At 43.5% G+C, this 27,586-nt stretch overlaps 1 protein-coding gene across 1 annotated transcript in view; it reads right to left on the bottom strand.

Annotated features, from left to right (window-relative positions):
• Nucleotides 1-27,298, bottom strand: part of LOC114563299 (ATP-binding cassette sub-family A member 1) — a 47,928-nt gene extending 20,630 nt beyond the window's left edge. The window contains exons 1-21 of the mRNA XM_028590144.1: nt 27,233-27,298; nt 25,132-25,225; nt 21,494-21,635; nt 20,466-20,593; nt 16,639-16,760; nt 16,118-16,321; nt 13,785-13,874; nt 11,826-12,069; nt 11,375-11,514; nt 9,283-9,399; nt 8,836-9,030; nt 7,729-7,934; nt 7,109-7,285; nt 6,410-6,620; nt 6,069-6,290; nt 5,774-5,978; nt 5,055-5,168; nt 4,444-4,657; nt 3,746-3,877; nt 581-858; nt 1-81 (exon numbers count right to left, since the gene is read on the bottom strand). The exon at nt 1-81 is cut by the window's left edge and continues 137 nt beyond it. Coding sequence (XP_028445945.1) covers nt 1-81; nt 581-858; nt 3,746-3,877; nt 4,444-4,657; nt 5,055-5,168; nt 5,774-5,978; nt 6,069-6,290; nt 6,410-6,620; nt 7,109-7,285; nt 7,729-7,934; nt 8,836-9,030; nt 9,283-9,399; nt 11,375-11,514; nt 11,826-12,069; nt 13,785-13,874; nt 16,118-16,321; nt 16,639-16,760; nt 20,466-20,593; nt 21,494-21,635; nt 25,132-25,225; nt 27,233-27,298 — 3,382 coding nt within the window. The remainder of the gene's footprint in view (nt 82-580; nt 859-3,745; nt 3,878-4,443; nt 4,658-5,054; nt 5,169-5,773; nt 5,979-6,068; nt 6,291-6,409; nt 6,621-7,108; nt 7,286-7,728; nt 7,935-8,835; nt 9,031-9,282; nt 9,400-11,374; nt 11,515-11,825; nt 12,070-13,784; nt 13,875-16,117; nt 16,322-16,638; nt 16,761-20,465; nt 20,594-21,493; nt 21,636-25,131; nt 25,226-27,232) is intronic.
• Nucleotides 27,299-27,586: the final 288 nt, after the last annotated feature.

Genomic DNA, 27,586 nt, shown 5'->3' on the forward strand with positions numbered 1-27,586 from the left:
TCCCGTGGGAGATGATGGCGATGCGGTCGCCCAAAATGTCCGCCTCCTCCATATGGTGCGTTGACAGGATGATGGTTCGCCCTGACAGGAAACAGGAAGTTAAGTCACAGTTACAAGAGAAGGGAGACAGGTAGTTACTAGTAACTAGGGATGCACCGAATCCAGGATTGGGCTTCTGATTCGGCTGAATATTGGGCTTTTTAGAATTTTTTTCCAGCGAATCAAACCCTACGCTTGCACTAGGCGCGCTACGGCACCATTGATGACGGGAAGGTGTTTACGTAGGTGGAGCGTTCAATGCAGCAGGCTGTGAGAAAGTGGACATGGATCTGGTGAGCAGAACAAGTTGTTTGGCAGTACTTTCAGTCAAAAGAAGACCATTCAATTCCAGCTACATGTTCAATCTGTTCAATGCTGATTGGTCTGGTGGTGGCGAGGACCCTAAACTATACTCAGTATTCGGTTTTGGATTCGGCAGAATCTCAACCTGTGGATTCGCTATTCGGCCGAAACCCAAAAATCTGGATTCGGTGCGTCCCTAAGAATAACCCGTTTTCTCTGTTCCTCTCTCCTGTCTCACCGGGCCGGTACTTGCGCAGCAGGTCCCAGATTACTCTGCGAGTGTACGGGTCGACTCCGGCCGTGGGTTGGTCCAGGATCACGACCTTTGACCCCCAGACGAAGGCCAGCGCCACCGAGAGTTTCCTCTGCATGCCTCCAGACAGCGTGTTGGCCCGGGCGCTGCGTTTGTGCAGCAGCCCCGTGTCCTGCAGGACCTGCTCCACCTCGTCTTTCACCTGCTGCTCCGACAAGCCTTTGAGCCGGCCGTAGAACCAGATGTGTTCCTCCACCGTCAGCCTGCCAGCAACATACCATAATATCACTTTATCATTATCATAATAATAATAATACATTTATTGATAATTATATGATAATAATGATTTATATAGAGCTTTACATGGTACTCAAAGACACTGTACAGTAAAACCAGCACATATATCACATTAAAGCGGAGTGGAGCAGGTCTGGGAGGTAGGACGGAGCCTGGTTATGGAGGGCTTTGTGGGTGAGGAGGAGGACTTTAAACTGGATGTGTTGGGGAACAGGGAGCCACTGGAGGTTCTGGAGGATGGGAGTGATGTGATCACAGGAACAGGTGTGGGTGAGGAGACGGGCAGCAGAGTTTGGGATGTCTAGGAGTTTATTTAAGGCTTTAACAGATGAACCATAGAGGATGCTGTTCCAGTAGTTGATTCTGGAAGTGATGAAGGAGTGAATCAACGTTTCAGCAGCAGAGAAGGTGAATGATGGGCGGAGACGGGCAATGTTGTTGAGGTGAAAGAAGGCAGTTCTGGGGTCTCATTTATAAAACGTAGGATCCTTACTAAAAGTGTACGTACGCCAAATAAAAGTCTGATTTATAAAACTGTGTGTACGCACGTCTGATAGCAATGTTCCCTTTATAAATCACAGATTACCCACAAGCGTGTGTACGTGAATCAGCCTCTTATTCCGCCCTGTACACGCCCATTTTTAACCATAAATAGTCAAGGCAAAGCACCTCATGAATGCTGATCAGTATGTTAATGACCCTGGCAGTTGTTCTTTCATTAAGTCATAACGACTGGCGGGGGCAAAGCAATTCAGGAATTGCTGCAAATTGAATTATAATTTCAGCCTGTTCTTGCACAGTGTAGGTAAACCTGATGTATAGACTACATATCTTAATAATACTGTCCAAAACGGCAAGCATTACAGTACTCAGGGACAGCTTTGATATACCAGACTTAGATTTAACAAAACTATATATTATATCCAAACAAGCCTTAGTAATAAAGTTGACGATTATATATAATATTTATATAAAACACTTAGCTGTCTGACATTTCCCTCTGGAAACAGCTGGTTTCCCCCAGAGTGGCGAGGACCTGAATTTGAACCGGGATGGCACGGTTCTGGTGCGTTGCCCTCTCTACTGGACCCAATTCAGTACATAGATCCAAGAGCTCAGCTTTAGGGAATCTAAATCGGCATATTATTCATCGTCATGGTCCCTGAAGTCTCTTTCTCTCCTGATTCTTCCATTAGAGTAGTCCTCCTGCAGGGCCAGCAGGGCCATCATGCAGCATTACACACGGGGTTCACCGCAGTATTTATATGTTTACAACAATTTGTGATTGTTAACACCTTGCCAAAATCACAGCATCAACTAGTGGTATCCCCCCGAGATACAATTTGAAGATGAAAGTCTAATAGCAAACACACTTTTCTTCATGCAGGTTTTGTTATGAACAGTATTAAAGTTCAGGCCAATAACGAGGACATTAAGGGTAACGATCGCGAGAGAGTTTAAAGGAACACGCCGACTTATTGGGAATGTATCTTATTCACTGTAACCCCCAGAGTTAGACTAGTCCATACATACCCTTCTCATCTCCGTGCGTGCTGTAATGCTGTCTGACGGCTCCAGCGGCATCAGGCCAGCACAGAACATGCAGGTGAATGGTTCCAGTAATCCTACTGGTCCCAATAAGTGACAAAATAACACCAACATGTTCCTATTTACATGTTGTGGTTTATAGAGTCACAGCGTGTACAAAAAACAACGTAACATGAGACACAGCCATCTTCTAACAGTAAACAAACCGGGAACTATATTCTCAGGCGGAAGAATATAGTACTTGGGCGGAGTGATATGCTCGCAGCAAGCCTGTCTGAGAATATAGTTCCCGGTTTGTTTACTGTTAGAAGACGGCTGTGTCTCATGTTACGTTGTTTTTTGTACACGCTGTGACTCTACAAATCACAACATGGAAATAGGAACATGTTGGAGTTATTTTGTCACTTTTGTCACAATTGGGAGCAGTAGGCTAGTTGGAACCAGTTACCTGCAGGATCTGTGCTGGGCTAAGCTAATGAACCGTTGGAACCGTCAGGCAGCCTTACAGCACGCACGGAGATGAGAAGGGTATGTATGGACTAGTCTAACTCTGGGGGTTACGGTGAATAAGATAAATTCCCAATAAGTCGGCGTGTTCCTTTAACGGCTGTATTTCCAGACGTTGACATTTGATGATATATGCACAGTATTAAAGTAGTTATTTACACTGTGTTCTGCCGTTATCTAATGCTAGGGTATTTGATGCTATCCTGTATTCCATGCGGTCGGGCCATCTCCTCCTCCTGCGCTCCGTAGAGGACAATGTGACGGTGAGACAGCAGCGATTAAATATTAAGAACAAATTTTTATTTAAGATTTGAGTTGGAGGTCTTTATGGAACAGTACAAGCGCAAATAACACTGCTGGATTTAATATTCATGGTATGTGGATGATAAGGAGTGAAAGAATGTGAGTGAGGCATCAATACTAGAAAATATTACGAGTAATCCGTACTCTCTGCAGTCTGACTTCAGTTCACCACCTCACCATCTGCGTCGCCAATTCCTATTTTGTCTCCAAATCCTATTTTGTCTCCAAAATGTGCGTACGCATGGGTCAGAGTTTGCGTGGAGGTCCGCAAATTCTCCCGTCAAGTTTGTTTTTTATAAATCACAACCTTTCCGTGGGAAGTGGCGTACGCACATTTTCAGCCCTGTTTTGTGCGTACACCACCTTTCTAAATGAGAGCCCTGGTTATTTGGTTGATGTAGTTTTCAAAAGTGAGGTTGCTGTCCAAGATGACTCCCAGGTTGATTTTTTCCGACATACTGTACTATTAGATTCTGAGTGGTGCTGGAGACTCACATGCTGAAGAGGACGTTGTGTTGAGGACAGACTCCCAGACTCTGTCTGATGGCGCTCAGCTCCGTCTGGATGTCTCTGCCCAGGATGTAGGCGGTGCCAGAGGTGGGAGGGAACAGACCCATCAGGATGGACCTACAGGGACAACATCACTCACATAAACATACAGACCAGTCAGGGTGGACCTAGAGGGACAACATCATTAAAAAAAGGTTAAGGTAAGGTAAGGTAAAGGTACTTTATTTGTCACATACACGTACATGTAGCGAAATTCATTCTCTAGTTTTTGTTAAAGAAGGAAAATAAAATCCCAATATACTCAACACTCTGGAATCACAATAAATGAGAATCACAACACAATTCAATCAGCATGTATCGGGGAAGTATTGGATTGGTCCAGTCTGTCCCTGTCCCAGCCCTAGTCCCTGTCCCTGTCCCAGCCCTAGTGTCTGTCTCTATCTCTGTCTCAGCCCTAGTGTCTGTCTCTGTCCCAGCCCTAGTGTCTGTCTCTGTCCCTGTCCTAGTGTTTGTCTCTGTCCCAGCCCTAGTGTCTGTCTCTGTCCCTGTCCTAGTGTCTGTCTCTGTCCCAGCTCTAGCGTCTGTCCCTGTCTCAGTCATAGTGTCTGTCCCTGTCTCTGTCCTAGTGTCTGTCTCTGTCCCAGCCCTAGTGTCAGTCTCTGTCCCTGTGACTCGTTACTCACATGGTGGTGGTTTTCCCGGCTCCGGTGTGTCCCAGGAAGCATGTGATCTGTCCCTCGTAGAAGTTGAGCGTCAGTCCGTCCACCGCCAGCTTCTTCCCGTGGCGGTAAACCTTCACCAGGTTCTCGATGGAGACGCTGAGCTCCAGGTGAGCCAGCTCCTCCTCGATGTAGAGGCCAGGCTGCAGGTGAGCCTGCTCCTCCTCGATGCACACCGCTGCAAAACACACACAGGAAGCCCGCAGATTTTCACAATAAAAGTCTTAAATATCAGTGCTCACTTTCACAATCAGAAACGTGTTTATTGCCACAATAAGTTACACTTACGTGGAATCTGCCTGGGTGATTGGTGCAGACAATCATATTAAACATTGATATAATAATAAACAATAAATACAGAAACAAGTATATACAAAATAGTTGTTTTGCATAAGAAAAATGAATTAAAAAAAGCCAATGAACGTTACAAATCATACCAGAAATCTTGGTGAAATTATTGACTCCGGAATTTACTAAATCTGCCTATTACCAGCTGAAAAATATAGCTCCAATAAAATGGTTTATTGTCTCAACAAGACACAGAAACAACATGTTAATGCATACAGCGCTCTCACCTTCTGGGTTTCCTCTCCGGCTCAGAGGGACGCTGTTGGACTTTCCCTCTTTCTCTCCGAACCAGTAGGACTTACTGAGGGGGAAGTACCAGGGCCGAGGGATCCCGTACTGACCTGAGACACACAGCACACACACCTTCAAAAAACTCAGACTAATCATCACAATATCTGTGTAAACATTTAATAAGAGACAGGGCTGAAGCTGGCTGGGTTTCACATGTTACAGTTTAGAGGGTAACTTTATTTCTTTCCAACCTGGACCCTGTTCTTCCATGTTTCTGAGTCTGAGTGACTGATGGCAACAAAAATCTTTAAATTTGTTTCGATATTGAGTGTTCAGCATCAGTTAGAGTCCACTAAAAGTTCTGTTGTTGCCGCTGACAGACTCAGATTATTATTCTAAGTGTCTGACAACATTATGGGATGGATCCCTACAGAGATAGACCTTTTAGTTAAAGAGTAAGATCCTTTTAGTTTAACATGAAACATTTAGTTTCTGTCCACTTTGAATGAAGTGTGTTTTATGATGATAAAAGTCCTGATTATTTACATGGAGTCTGGTGGGTGACCCTAACTGATGGTGTGTGAGGCACTTAGACACAAAAACATTGGAAAGTAAAGCTCAGGTTGAAAAATCCAGAACTTACCCTTTACTAAAGGTGTGTGTGTGTGTGTGTGTGTGTGTGTGTGTGTGTGTGTGTGTGTGTGTGTGTGTGTACCTGGGAACACAGCCTCGATGTACCAGGTGAGGACTCCGTAGAGGAAGGAGTCGACATACATCATGATGATGGCAGTGCGGAGGCTGAAGTGGTCCTCCTCCAGAGGACTGGAGACCAGGTTCTTCCACTGGATGCCGACCCCCTGCTGCTCGAACAGGGCGAAGTACTCGCAGCCGAACCCGAACGCCACGGGGGACAGGAGGCTCTGCAGGGAGATGGGGGGACACATGTCTCAGTCTGTCCAATAACAACACAGCAGCATAACAACAAACGTGAGCGAGTGTGGCGGACTCACGGCGAAGACTTTGGCTCCGAAGCCGATGTAGTCCTGCCAGGCGACACACATGACGTAGGGCAGGTAGAGCGTGAAGTAGATGATCCCTCCGCAGGCGGCCGCCAGGTTGGCATGGTCAAACGCCGTGCTGAGGAGGAAGCACTGCATGATGGTTACCACGGCGAAGGATCCCAGGAAGAGGAAGACCACGCTGGGGTCGCTGTAGGGCAGCAGGTTCCCCACCTGGACCCAAAACACACACACAACTTTATTAAAGGAGAACTTTCACCCTATAGAGGGAACTATTTCTGTTAGGTGGAACAGTTTGTGATTGATAACAGTGAATATGATTTGGTGATGACCTTGAGCAGCAGCACCAGCAGCCCAGCGCTGACCAGCAGAGGAATCAGGCTGCTGATGAACCAGCTGACCCACAGGATGACCTTGTTCAATCCCAGAATCCTCAGCTGCGCCTCCTTCTCGTACACCACGCTCTTCAGGATGATCGCCACCGAGTACATCCAGGCCAGCATCATGAAGAGAGGCATGGAGCGCCTCATAACCCGCAGGAAGCTGGGGGGGCAACAGGGGGAACACAGGGGGACATGTGTTAGGAAAATAACCACGTTTACATGCACATAATATTCTGGTTTTTGCCCTTATTCTGAAAAAAAGCCAATCTTCCTCTGAGCTGTTTTATGGCAACATGATGTTAACATGTATAACAGGATGTTAACATGTAAACATAGTCAGTGAATCCCAACTAGGGGTATGTGGAACGTTTTTAGATTAGCTCAACTAATATAAAAAATACAAATTGTGATTTGATTAAAAGAAAATATCAGCAATACTACATGGTGCATGTTAGAGAAGAATTATAAACAGGTAGTTAGCTAAAAGTCATGAATAAATGGTAGAAATCAACAGCTAAACGTCATGAATAAATGGTAGAAATCAACAGCTAAAAGAAATGAATAAATGGTAGAAATCAACAGCTAAAAGTCATGAATAAATGGTAGAAATCAACAGCTAAACGTAGTGTCTGAACAGGTGAACCGTACATGTCGTCTACGTAGCAGGGATAGGGCATCTGCTGGATGTAGACGCCCGTCTTCTCCTTGGTGCCCGTCATGGCTCTGATGATGCCTTGCTCGATAACATCCTGCAGGTACGAGAACCCGCCCCAGATGTACCGCATGTCCTCAAAGGGGTCGGCCCGGGGACCGGGGTCCCAGTACCTGGGGAGACAACATAGTGGGTCACCTTCAAAACACTTAAAGAGACAGTACAACATCTTCTGATGGAGCCAGACTCCATGTAAATAAACAGTTTTCTTATCATTGTAAACACACTTCATTCAAAGTGGACAGAAACTAAATAAAACTATCAAAAAGCCGTCTTGGTTCATCTTTCCACTGTTCCAACAATCACCACTCTGGTTTGGTTGAAATAAACCCTTAATTCACCCATTTACATGTGGAGATATGCTGGCTCTATACACGCTAAAAGTCCTGATTATTTACATGGAGTCTGGTGGATTTGGTGATGGAAGGGAAATTACCCATAACACAGCGCTCAGGAACAGTTACATCTGTGTGTGTGTGTGTGTGTGTGTGTGTGTGTGTGTGTGTGTGTGTGTGTGTGTGCGTGCGTGTGTGTGTGTGTGTGTGTGTGTGCTTACGTGTCTTTGATCTTATTGGTCCTCTCCACGTTGTCGATGTCCATGCGGATCTTGTAGTTGAGTTTGGCCGGCAGCTCGGTGGCGTTGGGCTCAATGTCCAGGAACACGATCCCCGCCCAGAACTTCCTGTCCTCCAGCAGCTCCATGGACCGGATCACCAGCTGCTCCTCGCTGGAGACAGGCTCCAGTTTATCCAGGTTTACACACTGAGACACACACACACACACACACACACAGAGAGAGAGAGAGACACACATAGACACACACACACAGATAGATGATCATGTGATCTGGTAACATTAAAGGGATCCTTCACCGATTAGCATTAAGCTTTGTATCAGTAGAAACCCGGAAGTATTTTCTAATGACCGTGCTTCCCTCCCCCATGTCCCCCTGAGACCAGAGATCTTGTATTGTGGGTCTGGAAAAAAGCCTCTGATCCATCAGAGGCTTTTTGCCCAGATGCTATGGACTACAGCCAGTACTAGGAGCTACTTCCGCATTTTTTCAACCCACCCACAGGGGGTTAGACTGTCGTCTTTACCCGAAGCAGGCTGAAGCAAGCCGAGTGTCAGCCATCTTGGAGCTAAGCTACAGCTCTCGCTTTTCAGCAGCAAACTTTTACAACAATGATGTGCATTCAAACTACCGCACATGTGTACCACTGGGATACATTAGTACAGATCGGAGAAAATGCAGGAAATGGACTACATCCAACTTCAACGAAACTCCCAACGCAAGTTCAGAGACTGCTGTGCTTTAGTTGTTGTGGAAACATGGCGGTACGGTACACAACAACAGCGTACCGGACTACGTGAACGGTGAAACGCTGTTTCGTGTCTGTCTGTCTGTCTTTAAACGGTAGGCGTGACTTGGGAGTGGACTCAGAGCAGTGAAGCAAGTGCATTCTGGGATTTGGTGTCTATCATCCACATGAGCCAAAAACACATTTTATGGCTTTTCTCGGCATAGAAGGCACCAATTTCAAAAATAAATTCACTCAGATATATTCATCTTTCCAACGGTGAAATATCCCTTTAATCTATTCATCCAGACAGTAATGGATGGATTCATATCTGCAGCATTAAAGAAGATAAAAGGTGTTACCTCCATGAAGCGGGAGAGGCTCATGATGGCCTGGTCCGTCTCGTCGAACACCTCCCTCCAGGTGACGGCGCCGCCCGGCCCGCGGGGGTCCGGCGCCTGCTTGGACAGGAAGTAGGAGACCTCGGTGACGGTCCAGTCGGTGCCGCTCAGCTGATCTCTGAAGAAGCTGGCGGTGACGTTGTTCCTCAGCAGAGTCTGAACCAAACATCATTATTATTATTATTATTATTTTAATTTTTATTTTAATTTTAATTTTTATTTTAATTTTTATTATTTTTATTATTATTATCAACCAGTGATCACAGACATCAGTCAACACAACTAAAAGAGGGTGAACACATAAAGGTATATCATTATATAATATAATAAAGAAAGAGGGAACCGTGAGGGGGTAAAGGTATATAATTATATTATATAATATAATATAATAAAGAGAAGAGTGTTTACCCGGAGCAGGTCCATCTGCTCGCTGCTCTCCATGAACTTCCAGACTTTTGGTTTCATCTCCTCCCACATCTCGCCCAGGTGCCTGAATACACCGAGCTCCTGGAAGGTCCGGTTCACCTGAACGCACCACAGACACAGTTACACAGTTACCGGGGGGGGGGCACTTTCTGCCAGAATTAATCAGAACATGAGACAGGTGCAGCAGAGAGGGACAAGTCTATAACATGATACAGGTGCAGCGGAGAGGGACGAGTCTATAACATGAGACAGAAGCTGAATGTAACACACAGGTTATCCTGACTTGTAGCTTTATTGTTTTATTGACATTAGCATGTTGCTATATTGTTTTATTATTGCTTTATTGGCGTTAGCATGTTGCTATATAGTTTTATTATTGCGTCATTGAGGTTAGCATGTAGCTTTATTGTTTTATTATTGTTTTATTGAGGTTAGCATGTAGCTTTACTCCAGTCCTGGAATAGATCCAATCAGACAGATTAACTGGAAACACATTTTATCAACTTTTATTTTACCAGGAAATACTCCCATTGAGATCCAGAATCTCTTTTTCAAGGGACTCCTGGTCAAGACAGCAGTATAGTAGTTCCATATTAAAATATATACAGTAAAACAAACAACATGAAACAGAAAAAGACAATTAGAAATTTAACATCATCTCAACACAATCACCAGCAGTGCTCAGTAACAGCATGTGTGCATTTAGTTCTCAAATAGTCCTTTATCCTAATTTTAAACTGTGTCATTGTTGGTAGGTAGTCTAATTTAGGATGATTCAGCAGTTTTCACCAGGATCAGGGTGCAACAATGATAACCCTCGTGTTGTCCTCCCGTCGACCTGCAACTTTGTGTTTTTCTGTCAAAATTTCATTTTGTTGTTCTCTTTCTACACTTTTCTCAACGTTTTTGTTGATTTTATTCAAATTCTTTTGTCATATTTTTTCCAATTTTTTTGACACTTTTTAAAAAACTAATTTTAAACATGTTTGTCACCTTTGGAGATGTTTTTGATGGTTCACTTTTTTCTCCATTTAAAATAAATGTTTTTGTCAATTTTCTTTCCTGCATTTTTGTAGCATTTTCTGTAGCAATATTTGTCACTTTTTTCAACATTCTTTTGTCATAGTTCTGATACAGAAATTTCAACATTTTGTTGTTTTCTTTCTACACTTTGACGTTTTTTCAGGAGAGAATATAAATAAGGAAGCAGTTTAGGAGGCGCGCTAACGTTAGCTTGCTGCTAGCGCACTGAAATCATGCAAAATAAAAAAGCAATCCAACAGCACATTATACAATGTAAACAAAGACACATTTTCTTGCGGCGGCCTTTATAAAATGAGCAGTGGTGATAGTTATTATAGTTATTATAGATTATAACATTCTCTTAATACGGATGTATTAAGAGAATGTTATAATCTAGTCATGTTATGATGGGCAGTGGAAGTGACAATGCTCTTCTTCTCCGTTTTTGGTGAATTTCTGTAGCAGAAACAGCGGCACCTATAGGCCTGGAATATGAAGTAGCGCGTTGAGTCATTTACAAATGGATTCGTTTGGATGCAACTATTCTTGAAACATTGTGGACATAGCCTTAGCCTTCTGTTTTAGTTTTAGCAGATAAGGGATACCATAAACAAAGTGTGAACTGTGTCTCTTAGACATATTCTTCCTGTCCCTGGCAGCTGAGATTAACCGGTGTTGTGGCTCATTTTAGAACAGGGGCAAAAGGGAAGGTTGTAAGGTTTGTATAGAGGCTTAACTGTTAGCTCACTTGAAGACACTTTTTCCACAGTGCTGATGTACTTGAAAAAACTGTTTTCCTGCATTTGCAAATGTAAATAAATACTCAAAGACCAAACTTTTGGTTTCATTCACAACTAGTCTCTATTTGTTTCATTTTGTACTTTTTGAAAAACACTCCGGCTGCAACAGAAACTTCTGTCACAACAGACACGTGAAAGTATTAAAAATATATTATTATTTGCCAGATTTGTCATTATTTTGCGTAACTTCCGGCTGTAGCTGTATCCCTTCTAGGCACAACCCCCTGAGTAGAAAGGAAGTGATGTCATACCTCGTGGATGACCCTCTGGGTGGCGGGGGTGTGGGGCGTGTACAGGATCTTCCCCAGCAGCAGAGGCTTCAGAGCCTGCCAGATCGTCCTGGACATCGGGTTAGAGTCCATGCTCTGGACCAGACTGTTACAGTAGGGAGCTGAGACACACACACACACACACACACACACACACACACACACACACACACACACACAGAGACACACACACACACACACACACACACACACACACACACACACACACACACACAGACACACAGAGACACACGTACACAGACACACAGAGACACACACACACACACACACACACACACACACACACACACACACACACACACACACACACACACAGACACACACACACACACACACACACACACACACACACACAAATAGTATAAACAGGTCTGGACCAGAACATCTCTAGTATGAACAGGTCTGGACTCACTGGAGGAGTTGTCGTAGAGCGCCGCTGGCTCGTCCTCGTTGCTGTTTCCATGGTTACTGAACAGCCCCTTGTATTTGCTGTCCTCGTACCAGTTGAGGGATTTGATCTGCCGGCTGCCGTCCTCTGGGTGGCCACACACGACCCTGGAGACGGCCTGGTACATGGAGCTGGGGGAGGACGTGGCGTTCTGGGTCAGGAAGATGATCTCCTTCCTCAGGTCCACCCAGCTGTTCATACCGGCCAGCTGTACACACAGTACACACAGTACTGTCACATACTAGTACTACAGCTGTTCATACCGGCCAGCTGTACACACAGTACACACAGTACTGTCACATACTAGTACTACAGCTGTTCATACCGGCCAGCTGTACACACAGTACACACAGTACTGTCACATACTAGTACTACAGCTGTTCATACCGCCAGCTGTACACACAGTACACCCAGTACTGTCACATACTAGTACTACAGCTGTTCATACCGCCAGCTGTACACACAGTACACACAGTACTGTCACATACTAGTACTACAGCTGTTCATACCGGCCAGCTGTACACACAGTACACACAGTACTGTCACATACTAGTACTACAGCTGTTCATACCGGCCAGCTGTACACACAGTACACCCAGTACTGTCACATACTAGTACTACAGCTGTTCATACCGGCCAGCTGTACACATAGTACACCCAGTACTGTCACATACTAGTACTACAGCTGTTCATACCGGCCAGCTGTACACATAGTACACCCAGTACTGTCACATACTAGTACTACAGCTGTTCATACCGTGATCTTTGTCCTCAGTTTATCCCCAGTATGTCCCCAGTTAATCCCCAGTGTGTCCCCAGTTAATCCCCAGTGTGTCCCCAATTAATCCCCAGTGTGTCCCCAGTTAATCCCCAGTGTGTCCCCAGTTAATCCCCAGTGTGTCCCCAGTTAATCCCCAGTGTGTCCCCAGTTTATCCCCAGTGTGTCCCCAGTTAATCCCCAGTGTGAGCAGGACTCTGAGTGGTTGTTGTTTGGTGGACTGTGAAGTGAAACCCTGCAGAGTGTCTTTGTTCAGCTGCAGCTCATCACTTTCATCTGGACACAAAGACTCTGAAACTCTGAGAGACTCTGAGACACTGTCTGTACGTACACACCACCGCCGACTTGAGCTTCAACGTTACAGGATGTCATTCATTTTCAATAGAAGCTGGATTCTCTCAGCTGCAAGGAGCGGAAAATTGGTTGGCGTCACGTTTTGGGCGTTTTGAGCGACCAGAGCGTCAATCTGTATAAATATAGACGTCCTTGTCCTTCGATTCCAGAGAAACATACGATGTAAACTTCCGTTCCTACCAAAACATTAGTTCCGAAAAAATGGAGGAAAAGCTCATCATCGCTGTTGCTGGGTTAAAACCCGTTGACGCTGCTCCCCTGGGTTTAAACCAGCGGTCACTGCATGGACTGTAGAAGTGAAGCCCTAACATCTAGTTATTTGATCAGATTGATCGGGCAGCACGGTGGCTCAGTGGTTAGCACTTCTGCCAGGCCTTTCTGTGTGGAGTTTGCATATTCTCCCCATGTTTGCGTGGGTTTCCTCCGGGTGCTCCGGTTTCTTCCCACCATAAAGACATGCATACTAGGACTACAGTTGAAAATTAGCCGACTGGCTAACACTGGCACATTTACAGAAATGTTGATTAATGTGCATTGTCCTAATCAAATAAAATATACAGATGCAAAAATGGGCTGAAACATTATGATTGACTACAGATTGGCAACATTTAAAAATATGTAATACTTCATTCTTAAAATATTCCTACATTTCTTTCTTTTAAATCCGACTTTCATAATATACAAAGTTTAAACTTTAAACTCAAAATATGTTTATTTATTTATTGAAATTAGTAAAATCCTTCAAAGTTTTGGAAACCTGATGAAGTTGTTGTTGGGCTGTGGTTTCTTACCTCGACCACCAGCGAACCCAGACTGTCCAGGAGGTTGTTGGTCGCCCTGGCAACCAGCTTGACGGCCTCAGGGACAGACGTCATGTCCCTCTGAGAGACACAGAGACACATTTCAGATTCAAGCTTCAGTTCAAAGAGTTTAGTAAAACAGGAAGAATATGAACGGATAAATACAATGTGAGATATTGTGGGGTTTCTTAAATACTGTGAACATTTGCACAGAGTTTGGTTGGTGTCAGGTATATGTATGTAGAGCAGTAAAAAGTACAAGATGTCCCACTTAAATACATTTAAATTACACAGTTTGGTTGGTGACAGATACATGTTAAAAAGGACAAGATGTCCTTCTTAAATACTCTGAACATTTGCACAGAGTTTGGTTGGTGACTGTCAGACAGAGATGGGGACTCGAGTCTGAGACTCGGACTCGAGTCGCACTTAAGTCGCACAAACAGCTGACTTCAGACTTGACTCGGACTCGACCTAAAAGGCTTCAGACTCGAGTTTTCGAGACTCATCAACAACATGTTTTCATGCAATTGTTGCTTTTTAAATTTCAATTTAGTCATGTATTTCTATTTTCTTTTATTGGCACATATACGTTGGGGAAACGTATGGCGAGCTGCATGTCCCCTGCCCTTTGCCATAATGTGCAACGTAACACATGTGCTATGCATATATGCACCCACATTAAGAAAATGCATTGACGATGGCGACACCAAGTCCTCCCAGAGTTGTGCCTTTTGTCATTAGTTTTGCTTTCAATAACTTGGTAAACAGTGGCAGTAAGAGAACAGCTACATGCAAGGTGTGTGGCACCAAGATAAATGATGCCGGATCAACAACGTCAAACTTCATCAGGCATCTCTAAACTCTCCCAAATAGGTCAGTCACTCACACACTAATGTAAAAGAGACGTTCTATTTAGCATATATCGTCACAGGTAACAAGCTAACCATCGCAAAGTCTTGTGCTAATGCTGGGAACAGGCACATTATATCTTTATAGTTAGTAGTTGCTGAGCCTCAGACATCCATGGTACACAGGAGGGGGGGATGCACGGATCCATCTCCCCAGGAAACACAAACGCTGTGTCGGGGGGCAAACTCATATGATGCGTAATTGATCCTGTGGATGATTTGTAGGCTATTAAGTGAACAAGGTGTACCCAGTCCACCAAACACTGGACCATCTTGACTGTCTTAATTCTGCACATATTTCTGTTATAGTCCTATTTACTATTTCATTATTTCCTCCATGCGTGGCGCAGCATCACCTGCCGTGGAGACCCTGACCTCACTAACCTCTCCTCCTCTGAGTCGGGTCTCCCTCGAGCTGGACTCAGTTTCACTGAGCGTACTAACACTTAGAAAATCAATGGCATTACATCAGTGAGTTCAAACTGCTTATTGTTCGTAATTAGGACTGACACTGAGATGCATGTTGTTCTGTAACTGGTGTGGCGCTGCCACTATTCTATTGATTTCCACATTAGACATTTTTTTGTGTCTGAGTGAAAGAGACGTTACATTTAGCATATATCGTCACAGGTAACAAGCTAACCATCGCAAAGTGTTGTGCTAATGCTGGGAACAGGCACATAGTATCTTTATAGTTGTATCCATATGATGTGACAGACATAGGTTAATATTTATAATAATAAGGGTTAGAGGGATGTGTTAACTAGACCCCATAAAGTTATCCTACAACTGATTTTGATACTGTACTTTATGGATGGTAGCTACAGGACATGCTTTGAATTCATAACATTTAACAATACAGTGTTAGGGACAGATCAGATGGCCAGAGACTTGAGACTTGACTTGAACTTGCCCCTCAAAGACTCGAGACACGACTTGGACTTACAAAAAATGACTTGTGAACATCTCTGCTGTCAGTTAAACAGGAGTGGATCCTCCTTCTTTAACTTAGCTGAAACTATAAACTTTAGGATTTCCTCTCCGGGTCTCTGACCGAAGGATTGGGAGGATTTCTCTCTCTGTTGCCGTAGAAACGACACAGAGGACAGTTTGAGATTCACACCTTCAGACAGCGGCTCGAAGATTTCTGCAGACAAAAGAAACGCTGCTCTCTGGAGACACACACACAGACACACACACACACACACATATACACACACACATACAGACACACACACACACACACACACACACACACACACACACACACACACACACACACACACACACACACACACACACACACACACACACACACACACACACACACACACACACACACACACACACACACACACACACACACACACACACACACACAGACAGACAGACACACACACACACACTTGGTACCTTGATGGGTTTCAGGAAGTCCAGGTTGTTGAGGAAGATCTCCTCAGCGTGGTCCAGCCAGCTGGCCGGCTGGTCACAGATCACTTTCTCTACCTGCCAGGACGTCCAAGGGTCCGAGATCGTCACAAAGTCCTTCACGGCGTGCTGGCCACCCTTCCTGGGACACATGTCCCTCAGGTGGACGCCAAAACCCTTCAGGAGCACCTGGGACGGACGGAGAGAGACCGGGGTCAAAGGTCACGTTCAGTATCATCCCTCTGTTGTTAACTCTTGTTCTTCATTCTGTCTTCCAGTTTCTCTTCTCTTCTCTCAGGTCTCAGTCAGAGAGTTTACAGGTTATTATATTTGGGTTAAGGCAATTCTCCCATTTCTCAAACGCCACGTAAAGGCAATGAGTCTGTGTTGCCTTATAGGACAGTTATTTCGGACAATTTGATAAAGAGAAATGTATAATATGCTTGAATAAATGAAACCCAATTAACCAAACTGATCGTGTTCAGACAGACAGACGGCGTGCTGACCTTCTCCAGGTTGACGTCGGCGTCTTTGATCAGCGGGACGTCGTTTTCATAGAGTAGCTTAGAGTTTCTCAGGAACGTGGACATAGTCTCGCCGTCCCGCAGGAAGTCCTTCAATTTGAATCCTGAAAAACAGGAAGAAGATTAAAGTTCATCTTTAGAGAAACCAAACGTCTGCTAAAGCTCAGAGAAATCTTTATCACATCAGAATATTATCGCCGTTCTGCTACAAAAACAACCGCATATTAATATGCAAATTTATGGCATGAATAAACCCTCCTGTGTGTGTGTGTGTGTGTGTGTGTGTGTGTGTGTGTGTGTGTGTGTGTGTGTGTGTGTGTGTGTGTATGTGTCTGTGTCTGTTTCTGTGTGTGTGTCAAGGTTATAATCGTTAACGAAAATGAATAAAATAATGAAAACTAGGTGGGAAACTGAAATAAGAAATAAAAACGAGGCATTACAAAGAAACGATAACTAAACTAAAACTGTAATGTCTGTTTGCAAAACTAACTAAACTAACATAAAATATCTTTCACAGAGCAAATAACGGTATATCTTTCAGAGTTGACATTTCCGACCAGAGACCTGTTTTATTCTGTCTATGCCGTAGACATTCCACGTCAAATAGAACACAACATAGTCCGTGCCCCGGTGCCCCTCACCTGGCATCATAGCGGTAACGAAAGTCGGAAGAAACAGGCAGGGTCCTATTTGATTATGACTGTGTCAGATAAAAGCAGGTACCTCGCAGTGGAAGGCAGTAAAATACAGTATGTGGACAATTAATTAAAGGGAAAAATCCCATGAATTTAAAAGTAGCCTACATTTGAGAAGCACGCAAAAGGAGGCGAACCTAGCTTACCTTAACAAGGTAAAGGAGAACGCAAAGCTCCCTTTTCCCGAAACAGAAGCTATAACCCCAGTACAGGGCATGGATGTATGGGTACAGGGCATGGATGTATGGGTACAGGGCATGGATGTATGGTTACAGGGTATGGATGTATGGTTACAGGGTATGGATATATGGGTACAGGACATGGATGTATGGGTACAGGGTATGGATATATGGGTACAGGACATGGATGTATGGGTACAGGGCATGGATGTATGGTTACAGGGTATGGATATATGGGTACAGGACATGGATGTATGGGTACAGGGCATGGATGTATGGGTACAGGGTATGGATATATGGGTACAGGGCATGGATGTATGGGTACAGGGCATGGATGTATGGGTACAGGGCATGGATGTATGGGTACAGGACATGGATGTATGGGTACAGGACATGGATGTATGGGTACAGGGCATGGATGTATGGGTACAGGACATGGATGTATGGGTACAGGACATGGATGTATGGGTACAGGGCATGGATGTATGGGTACAGGGCATGGATATATGGGTACAGGGCATGGATGTATGGGTACAGGGCATGGATGTATGGGTACAGGGTATGGATATATGGGTACAGGGCATGGATGTATGGGTACAGGGCATGGATGTATGGGTACAGGGTATGGATATATGGGTACAGGGCATGTATGTATGGGTACAGGGCATGGATGTATGGGTACAGGGCATGGATGTATGGGTACAGGACATGGATGTATGGGTACAGGACATGGATGTATGGGTACAGGGCATGGATGTATGGGTACAGGACATGGATGTATGGGTACAGGACATGGATGTATGGGTACAGGGCATGGATGTATGGGTACAGGGCATGGATATATGGGTACAGGGCATGGATGTATGGGTACAGGGCATGGATGTATGGGTACAGGACATGGATGTATGGGTACAGGGCATGGATGTATGGGTACAGGGCATGGATGTATGGTTATAGGGTATGGATATATGGGTACAGGGCATGGATGTATGGTTACAGGGTATGGATGTATGGGTACAGGGCATGGATGTATGGTTACAGGGTATGGATATATGGGTACAGGGCATGGATGTATGGGTACAGGACATGGATGTATGGGTACAGGGCATGGATGTATGGTTACAGGGCATGGATGTATGGGTACAGGACATGGATGTACGGGTACAGGGCATGGATGTATGGGTACAGGACATGGATGTATGGGTACAGGGCATGGATGTATGGGTACAGGGCATGGATGTATGGGTACAGGGCATGGATGTACGGGTACAGGGCATGGATGTATGGGTACAGGGCATGGATGTATTGGTACAGGGCATGGATGTATGGGTACAGGACATGGATGTATGGGTACAGGGCATGGATGTATGGGTACAGGACATGGATATATGGGTACAGGACATGGATGTATGGGTACAGGGCATGGATGTATGGGTAACATAAGGGCCAAGCAGCATGACGGAGACAACCGTAGGACAGAGAAGACTACAGGAGGGCTTTCATCGGAGACCCGATAGCTGCTGGTTAGTAAATACGCAGGAAGACCACAAGCGGGAGGAAGCGTGGGTTAATCTGTTTATCAAACCACATCAGCTTTCAGCTGAGATGGTACAGTATGTTGTCAGCTGTCTGAATCTCAGTGTACATGAAGTGTCCAAAATATTCACTGTTAATTAATGTTGATGTTGAATACAACATAGATGTGCAGTATTGTATTGCTATTCAACTGCAATGATTTGCAATAGAGCTGCAGCACATGCATCTAATGCTGAGCAGTCCAAGTCATTGAGTAGCCTAGTTCAGTTTGAGATGGTTCATCTAAATGTGTTGACCCTCTAGAGTTTATTTTTATTTATTTTTCATGTTCTTTTCTCAGATTGAGCTCCCTGACACTCTGACAGCCATGTCATGTGTGGCTCAACAATGGGGTGAATACATGCTGTTCATGTCTGTCTGCTTCAGTCTGTTGGCTATTTAGGGTTTTTCCTGGAACACGTTACTGCGGCGTCTTGTGTAGACTGTTTACATATTTGTGCTCATCCTCATATGTACATTTTATTATTACACAATACTTTTTCTGACCTTTTTTAATCTTGCCCCTGACAAATAACCTATATTACAAAAAGACTAAAACTAATAAAAACTAAACTAAAACTAAGCATTTTCAACAAATAAAAAATAAACTAAACTAGCAAACCCGCTTTAAAAACTAATTAAAACTAAACTGAATTTGAAAACAAAAAGTCAAAACAAAATAAAAACTAATGAAAAATGCAAAACTATAATAACCTTGGTGTGTCTGTGTGTGTGTGTGTGTGTGTGTGTGTGTGTGTGTGTGTGTGTGTGTGTGTGTGTGTGTGTGTGTGTGTGTGTGTGTGTGTGTGTGTGTGTGTGTGTGTGTGTGTGTGTGTGTGTGTGTGTGTGTGTGTGTGTGTGTGTATATGTGTGTGTGTGTGTGTGTGTGTGTGTCATTTTTGACTGTTTTTATCATCCGTTCTGCATTCTGACTGGTTCATAAACAACCAAAGAGTCTAAAGAAGGCCAATTTTGGAACAATATTATAGTAATCTTATAGAAATAGGCTACTTATAGGCCTAGTATTTTGGGACCTACTATACAAGTATTACATTATTTTGGAGACTATTATAAGTATGTAGGCTACTGTAGGAACATTATGGAGGGTAAGGTTATTAAAGAGATATGTAACCTGGGCTATGACTAATGACTTAGGACCAGGTGAAGTTATTGGTAACCATGGGAACTAAATGATACACTATACTGATGCCCAACCAGCCAAAATGACATCAAAGACAGCGGTAATGGCACAGTGTTTCCGTTTGTGTGCTGCCGTGTTCATGAACCAGAACTTCGACAATAAATCAGTAAGTTGCAAGTCAAAAAGGTTTTTCAAGGTTAGCAGGTCTGTGTTTGGTACCTGATCCGCTCTCCTTCAGAGCCTTCAGAGCCTGAACGAGTTCCTTAAATCCTTCCAGGCTTTTATCGTTCTGAATGTACAGAAGAATCTTCTTGGTGTCCGAAAACGTCCGAGAAATTCTGGAAAAACTACAGAATGAACAGCTTAGTTAAATATATATATATATTTACAGTCTATATATATAGACTGTACAGTACAGGCCAAAAGTTTGGACACACCTTCTCATTCAATGCGTTTCTTTATTTTCATGACTATTTACATTGTAGATACTCACTGAAGGCATCAAAACTATGAATGAACACATATGGAATTATGTACTTAACAAAAAAGTGTGAAATAACTGAAAACATGTCTTATATTTTAGATTCTTCACACCTGTGAAGGTAAAACCATTTCAGGTGACTACCTCATGAAGCTCATTGAGAGAACACCAAGGGTTTGCAGAGTTATCAAAAAAAGCAAAGGGTGCTACTTTGAAGAATCTAAAATATAAGACATGTTTTCAGTTATTTCACACTTTTTTGTTAAGTACATAATTCCATATGTGTTCATTCATAGTTTTGTTGCCTCATTGAGAATCTACAATGTAAATAGTCATGAAAATAAAGAAACACATTGAATGAGAAGGTGTGTCCAAACCTTTGGCCTGTACTGTATATATGACAAAAAGCTTGAAAAAAGTGACAGAAAAACTCAATAAAAAGAAACAAAATACAAAAAAAACAGCAAAACGCGAAAAAAAAGTGTCACATTTTGATATTTTAAAAACAAAAAAAACCCTGAAAAAGTGACAAAAACATAATTAAGTTTTCAAAATAAAGGTATCTAGAATGAGTGTCACGTGGAGTTTCAGAATAAAAGTCTCTGAACATGAAATCGTAAATTTGACATTTAAAAATAAACAAAAGTGAAAAATTTCTACAAGACCCTCGAAAAAAAGACAAAAACCTTATGGAGTTTCAGAATAAAAGTCTCTGAAATGAGTCTAACTTGGAGTTTTCAGAATAAAAGTCTAAAAAGCATCTCACATGGAGCTGTTGAAGTTCCCGATGACACCCGGAGACTCGCCTGGCGTCGGGCTCCTGAAGCACGGGTTGTTGGCGTTACAGAGGATTCCCTGTAGCCATGGCAACGTGCCGGCCGACGGCATTGCCTTGTTGGGAAAATGACCTGCAGACAGACAAAAATCATAACAGATGTTATATCAGGACACTTTACAGAAACATACTCATAAACAACTCCAGCTAATCCACCCACCAGACTCCATGTAAATAATCACTACTTTTATCATCGTAAAACACACTTCATTCAAAGTGAACAGAAACTAAATAAAACTACCAAAAGCCGTCTTGGTTCATCTTTCCACTGTTCCAACAATCACCACTCTGGTTTGGATGAAAATGTTAATTCACCCATTCACATGTGGAGATATGCTGGCTCTATACACGCTAAAAGTCCTGATTATTTACATGGAGTCTGGTGGAGATATGTTGTCTCTATACACGCTAAACGTCCTGATTATTTACATGGCGTCTGGTGGAAATATGCTGGCTCTATACATGCTAAAAGTCCTGATTATTTACATGGAGTCTGGTGGAAATATGCTGGCTCTATACACACTAAAAGTCCTGATTATTTACATGGAGTCTGGTGGAGATATGCTGGCTCTATACACACTAAAAGTCCTGATTATTTACATGGAGTCTGGTGGAAATATGCTGGCTCTATACACACTAAAAGTCCTGATTATTTACATGGAGTCTGGTGGAAATATGCTGGCTCTATACACGCTAAAAGTCCTGATTATTTACATGGAGTCTGGTGGAAATATGCTGGCTCTATACACGCTAAAAGTCCTGATTATTTACATGGAGTCTGGTGGAAATATGCTGGCTCTATACACGCTAAAAGTCCTGATTATTTACATGGAGTCTGGTGGAAATATGCTGGCTCTATACACGCTAAAAGTCCTGATTATTTACATGGAGTCTGGTGGAAATATGCTGGCTCTATACACTCTCTGAGATTCAACTCAAAACCAGATGTTTCAGATGTATCGTATAAAACACGTCTCTGTATCTCCCTGAAACATCTCTCGTTATGTCACCATCTTGTGTTACGTGTTGTTAGATATTTTGATTAGAAATTAGACAAATATATTTGGTAAGAATAATTTTTTTTGCAGTGTATCAGAGGTGGAAGAAGTACTGTAGTTCATCATAATAAAACCATAATATTAAATGTATCACAGTGTAAACTCAGACTGTAACATGCTGCAAAGCCTGGTACTTGAAGTATTTTTTTATATACTTTTAAGACTTAAAACTACATTTACAGCGGCGCAGCTCGGTTGGAAACTGAGACAAAGTTATTGTTTTAAATCCCCAGTTTCACTAATCATGGCTCTACAGCCCTGTTTCCAGTCTTTATGCTTAGCTAAGCTAGCTAAACCTTTCAGGTATTTGAGTTATGTAACTGTGTCTGACCTTATTGATCCTGAACACAGCTCTGTGACCTTCAACACATTAATACCCAAAGATAATCAGCTACTAACAGCTGACGTTCTTAAAGAAACAGTACGCTCCCATTAGAGAGCAGACTTAAAGAGACAGTACGCTCCCGGTAACCCTCAAAGAGCAGACTTAAAGGAACATGCCGACTTATTGGGAATTTAGCTTATTCACCGTAACCCCCAGAGTTAGACAAGTCCATACATACCCTTCTCATCTCTTATTTGGACTTTATCGTATTCACTGTGACCCCCAGAGTTAGACTAGTCCATACATACCCTTCTCATCTCTTATTGGGACTTTATCTTATTCACCCCCAGAGTTAACCCCAGACCCTTCTCATCTCTTATTGGGACTAGTCCATACATACCCTTCTCATCTCTTATTGGGACTTTATCTTATTCACTGTAACCCCCAGAGTTAGACTAGTCCATACATATCCTTCTCATCTCTTATTGGGACTTTATCTTATTCACTGTAACCCCCAGAGTTAGACAAGTCCATACATACCCTTCTCATCTCTTATTGGGACTTTATCTTATTCACTGTAACCCCCAGAGGTAGACTAGTCCATACATATCCTTCTCATCTCTTATTGGGACTTTATCTTATTCACTGTAACCCCCAGAGTTAGACAAGTCCATACATATCCTTCTCATCTCAGTGCGTGTTGTAATGCTGTCTGACAGCTCCAGCGGCATCAGGCCAGCACAGAACATGCAGGTAAGTGGTTCCAGTAATCCTACTGCTCCCAATAAGTGACAAAATAACTCCAACATGTTCCTGTTTACATGTTGGGATTTGTAGAGTCACAGCGTGTACAAAAAACAACGTAACATGAGACACAGCCATCTTCTAACCGTAAACAAATCGGGAACTATATTCTCTGGCGGAAGAATATAGTACTTGGGCGGAGTGATATGCTCAGGCCAGCTGACAGTCTTGCCTGGGCCCGGGACGAGATCTTAGATGCCCCCCCCCCTCGCGGCCAGATCTCTCCTTTTCCCTTGCTCTTCCTCTCCTCACATCTCTCACTGAAATTAAGTGTGTAATCAGTCTCTGATCCATCCTGCTCAGACTCTCCGACAGGGCAGCGGACCCCTCCCGCATCACTCTCTCTGTCACCTGACTGCATCTGGATCTCTCTCTGTCTCATCCTTACTGACGGAGCTACCAAACTCAACTGTTTCTGTCAAAGTTAACCTGTTGTAACTTGTGTCAGGCTTTTATACGAGCTAATGGACGTTAACATTAGAGCTGGCCTGTTACGTTACGTTACAAGGCTTCTTACCTTGCTCTACGTTGACACTTCCAGCTTCACCGTCACCACCTTTTTTTAAAATATTTGTTTAGAAAATCTCTAAGGCCTCTATTTTCTTCTTCTCTTTTCTTTCCTTTTCCGAGCTCCGGACTTGTGCTGACCGGACATTTTGAGCGTACTGAACTTCAAATCAAGTGACAACATCAAATTTTGATCAGTGGCCAAACCAATTTTTATGGTGGGGGCGGGGGTGGGGTTCTTGACCACCATTTCCAGGACAATTAGGAAGAAAACAAATAAAAAGCTTTTATCTAATTCAAATATTATGCTACATATTTTTTTCCACAAATAGGCCTATTTAAAAAAGATTTTTAATTATTCCATAATTTAATGAGGGCCCAGTTCTGGGCCCCCCCCCTACTGTGGGCCCGGGACAAAAGACCCGTTTGTCCCCCCCTATCGGCGGGCGTGGATATGCTCGCAGCAAGCCTGTCGAGAATATAGTTCCCGGTTTGTTTACAGTTAGAAGATGGCTGTGTCTCATGTTACCTTGTTTTGTGTACACGCTGTGACTCTACAAATCACAACATGTAAATAGGAACATGTTGGTGTTATTTTGTCACTTATTGGGAGCAGTAGGCTAGTTGGAACCAGTTACCTGCAGGATCTGTGCTAGGCTAAGCTAATGCTGGAGCCGTCAGACAGCCTTACAGCACGCACGGAGATGAGAAGGGTATGTATGGACTTGTCTTACTCTGGGGGTTACGGTGAATAAGATAAACTCCCAATAAGTCGGCGTGTTCCTTTAAAGAGACAGTACGTTCCTGTTAACCCTCGGAGAGCAGACATGATGCCGTTAAATCCATCGTTAATAAAAAACAGTTTTTAAACTCACATTCGTGCTGTTCGTACGGAGGGTAGTTGAGGCGAACGATGATGAGGATGAAGAAGATCAGGAGCGGCCAGACAATCTCTACCAGGAGCTGAAGCTGAGAGACAGGAAGTGACATCACAAACATCAGTAACACAGAGACGCACGCACACATTCAATATTCACATTTAACAAGCTGACATCACACAAGTTTGATGTTTTTAACATAAAAAATGACTCAAACTGATTAATAGATTATTTAAATAGAGAAAAAATATAATATTTAAATAGAAACCTTTTCCTTTTAACAATCTGTCTGAATCCATGTTTTTGGGTGAAGAATGACTGTAATGCTCTCAACTACTTTGTTAAAAAGATAGATGACATACGCTCTTCATTCTCCACCAAACTTCCTGAAATCATCTTACCATCCATCACATCCAGTACTCTTTCCTCTTTCACCCCTCTATCTCCAAATCAAATTCTTACTTAGATTACCTCCGCCCGCCCAACCACCTGCCCCCTGGATCCTATCCCTTCTCACCTTCTCCAGTCTATTGCTCCTGACCTTCTTCCTTTCCTCACTCATCTCATTAACATCTCCTTGTCAACTGGCTGTTTCCCCGATGCCCCTTAAAGAGGCAAGAGTGACCCCACCACTCAAAAAACCAACACTCGACTCCTCTGATGTAAATAACTATAGACCCATCTCCCTTCTTCCCTTTCTATCTAAAACTCTTGAGCTTGAGCAAACTCTACCTATCTCCACCAGAACAACCTTCTTGATCCCCACCAGTCTGGCTTCCTCCTTCTGGACCTTTCTGCTGCCTTCGACACAGTGAACCACCAGATCCTCATTTCGACACTTCAGGCTCTGGGCGTCTCAGGCTCTGCGCTCTCGTTGCTGACATCTTACCTGACAGACCGTATCTACTGGGTAACTTTGAGAAGATCTAGCTCAGAACCATGCCCACTCAAAACTGGGGTTCCTCTGGGATCAGTCCTGGGCCCCCTCCTCTTCTCTCTGTACACCAACTCTCTTGGGTCTGTCATTTACTCACATGGCTTTTCTTATCACAGCTACGCAGATGACACCCAACTAATTCTCTCCTTTCCTGAGTCTGAAACTCAAGTAGCAGCACGTATCTCGGCCTGTCTGACTGATATATTCTTCTTGGATGTCCACACACCATCTGAAACTCAACTTCGACAAGACTGAGCTCCTTTTCTTTCCAGGGAAGGGCTCTCCTACCCAGGACCTGACTATAACAATCGACAACTCTGTGGTAGTCCCCACCCAGACTGCTAGAAACCTGAGTGTGACACTTGACGACCAACTCTCCTTCACTGCCAACATTACTGCAACCACCCGATTGTGTAGATACATGCTACATAACATCAGAAGGATATGTCCCCTTCTAACGCAGAAGGAGGCTCAGGTTCTGGTTCGGGCTCTAGTCATCTCACGTCTAGACTACTGCAACTCCCTCCTGATTGGCCTGCCTGCATGTGCCACCCCTGCAGCTCATTCAGAATGTGGCAGCTCGATTGGTCTTCAGCCTCCCCAAGTTCTCTCACACTACACCGCTCCTCTGCTCTCTTCACTGGTTACCAGTTGCTGCCAGCATCCGCTTCAAGACACTAGTACTTACATACAGACAGATCAGCCCCAGCTTACATCCAGGACAAATGGTGGAGTAACCTCCCTATTAACATCAGGATGGCCACAAGCCTACGCATCTTCCACCAAAGGTTAAAAGCACATCTCTTCTACTACACTTCAGATAAACATGAAGACGGAAAAGAGGGGGAAAAATGATTATATATAAATATATATATATACATATATATATATATATACATATATATATATATATATATATATATATATATATATATATATATATATATATATATATATATATATATATCTTGAAGCTGCACTTTCATATGTCTCTTTGTAGTTTTGCTTATTTAAAGCTAATGTACTTGCACTTACTACTTGTTGTCTGGAGTTTGCACCTTCAGGGTTGAAAGCATTTAATTGGAAGTCGCTTTGAATAAAAGCGTCAGCTAAATGACATGTAATGTAATGTAATTAATAATGTAGTTGAGAAGAACTGACCATCCGTCGTCGTCTGTAGGTGTAGTTCTTCCACAGCAACAGACCCAGCTGGGTGGAGACAGACATGTCTGCAGCCATCGCTCCGCTTAAAGACTTGCTCTCTCTGCAGAGAAATATCAGTTATGATGAGCAATCATGAGCCATCACACAGCTCATAATACACACACACACACACACACACACACACACACACACACACACACACACACACCCACCAGACAGACAAAGAGAGACAGACAGACAGACAGACACACACACACACACAGACAAAGAGATAGAGAGAGAGAGAGAGAGACAGACAGACAGACACACACACACACACACACACACACACACACACACACACACACACAC

Source organism: Perca flavescens, chromosome 10, assembly GCF_004354835.1.
Source record: "Perca flavescens isolate YP-PL-M2 chromosome 10, PFLA_1.0, whole genome shotgun sequence".
NCBI lineage: Eukaryota > Metazoa > Chordata > Actinopteri > Perciformes > Percidae > Perca > Perca flavescens.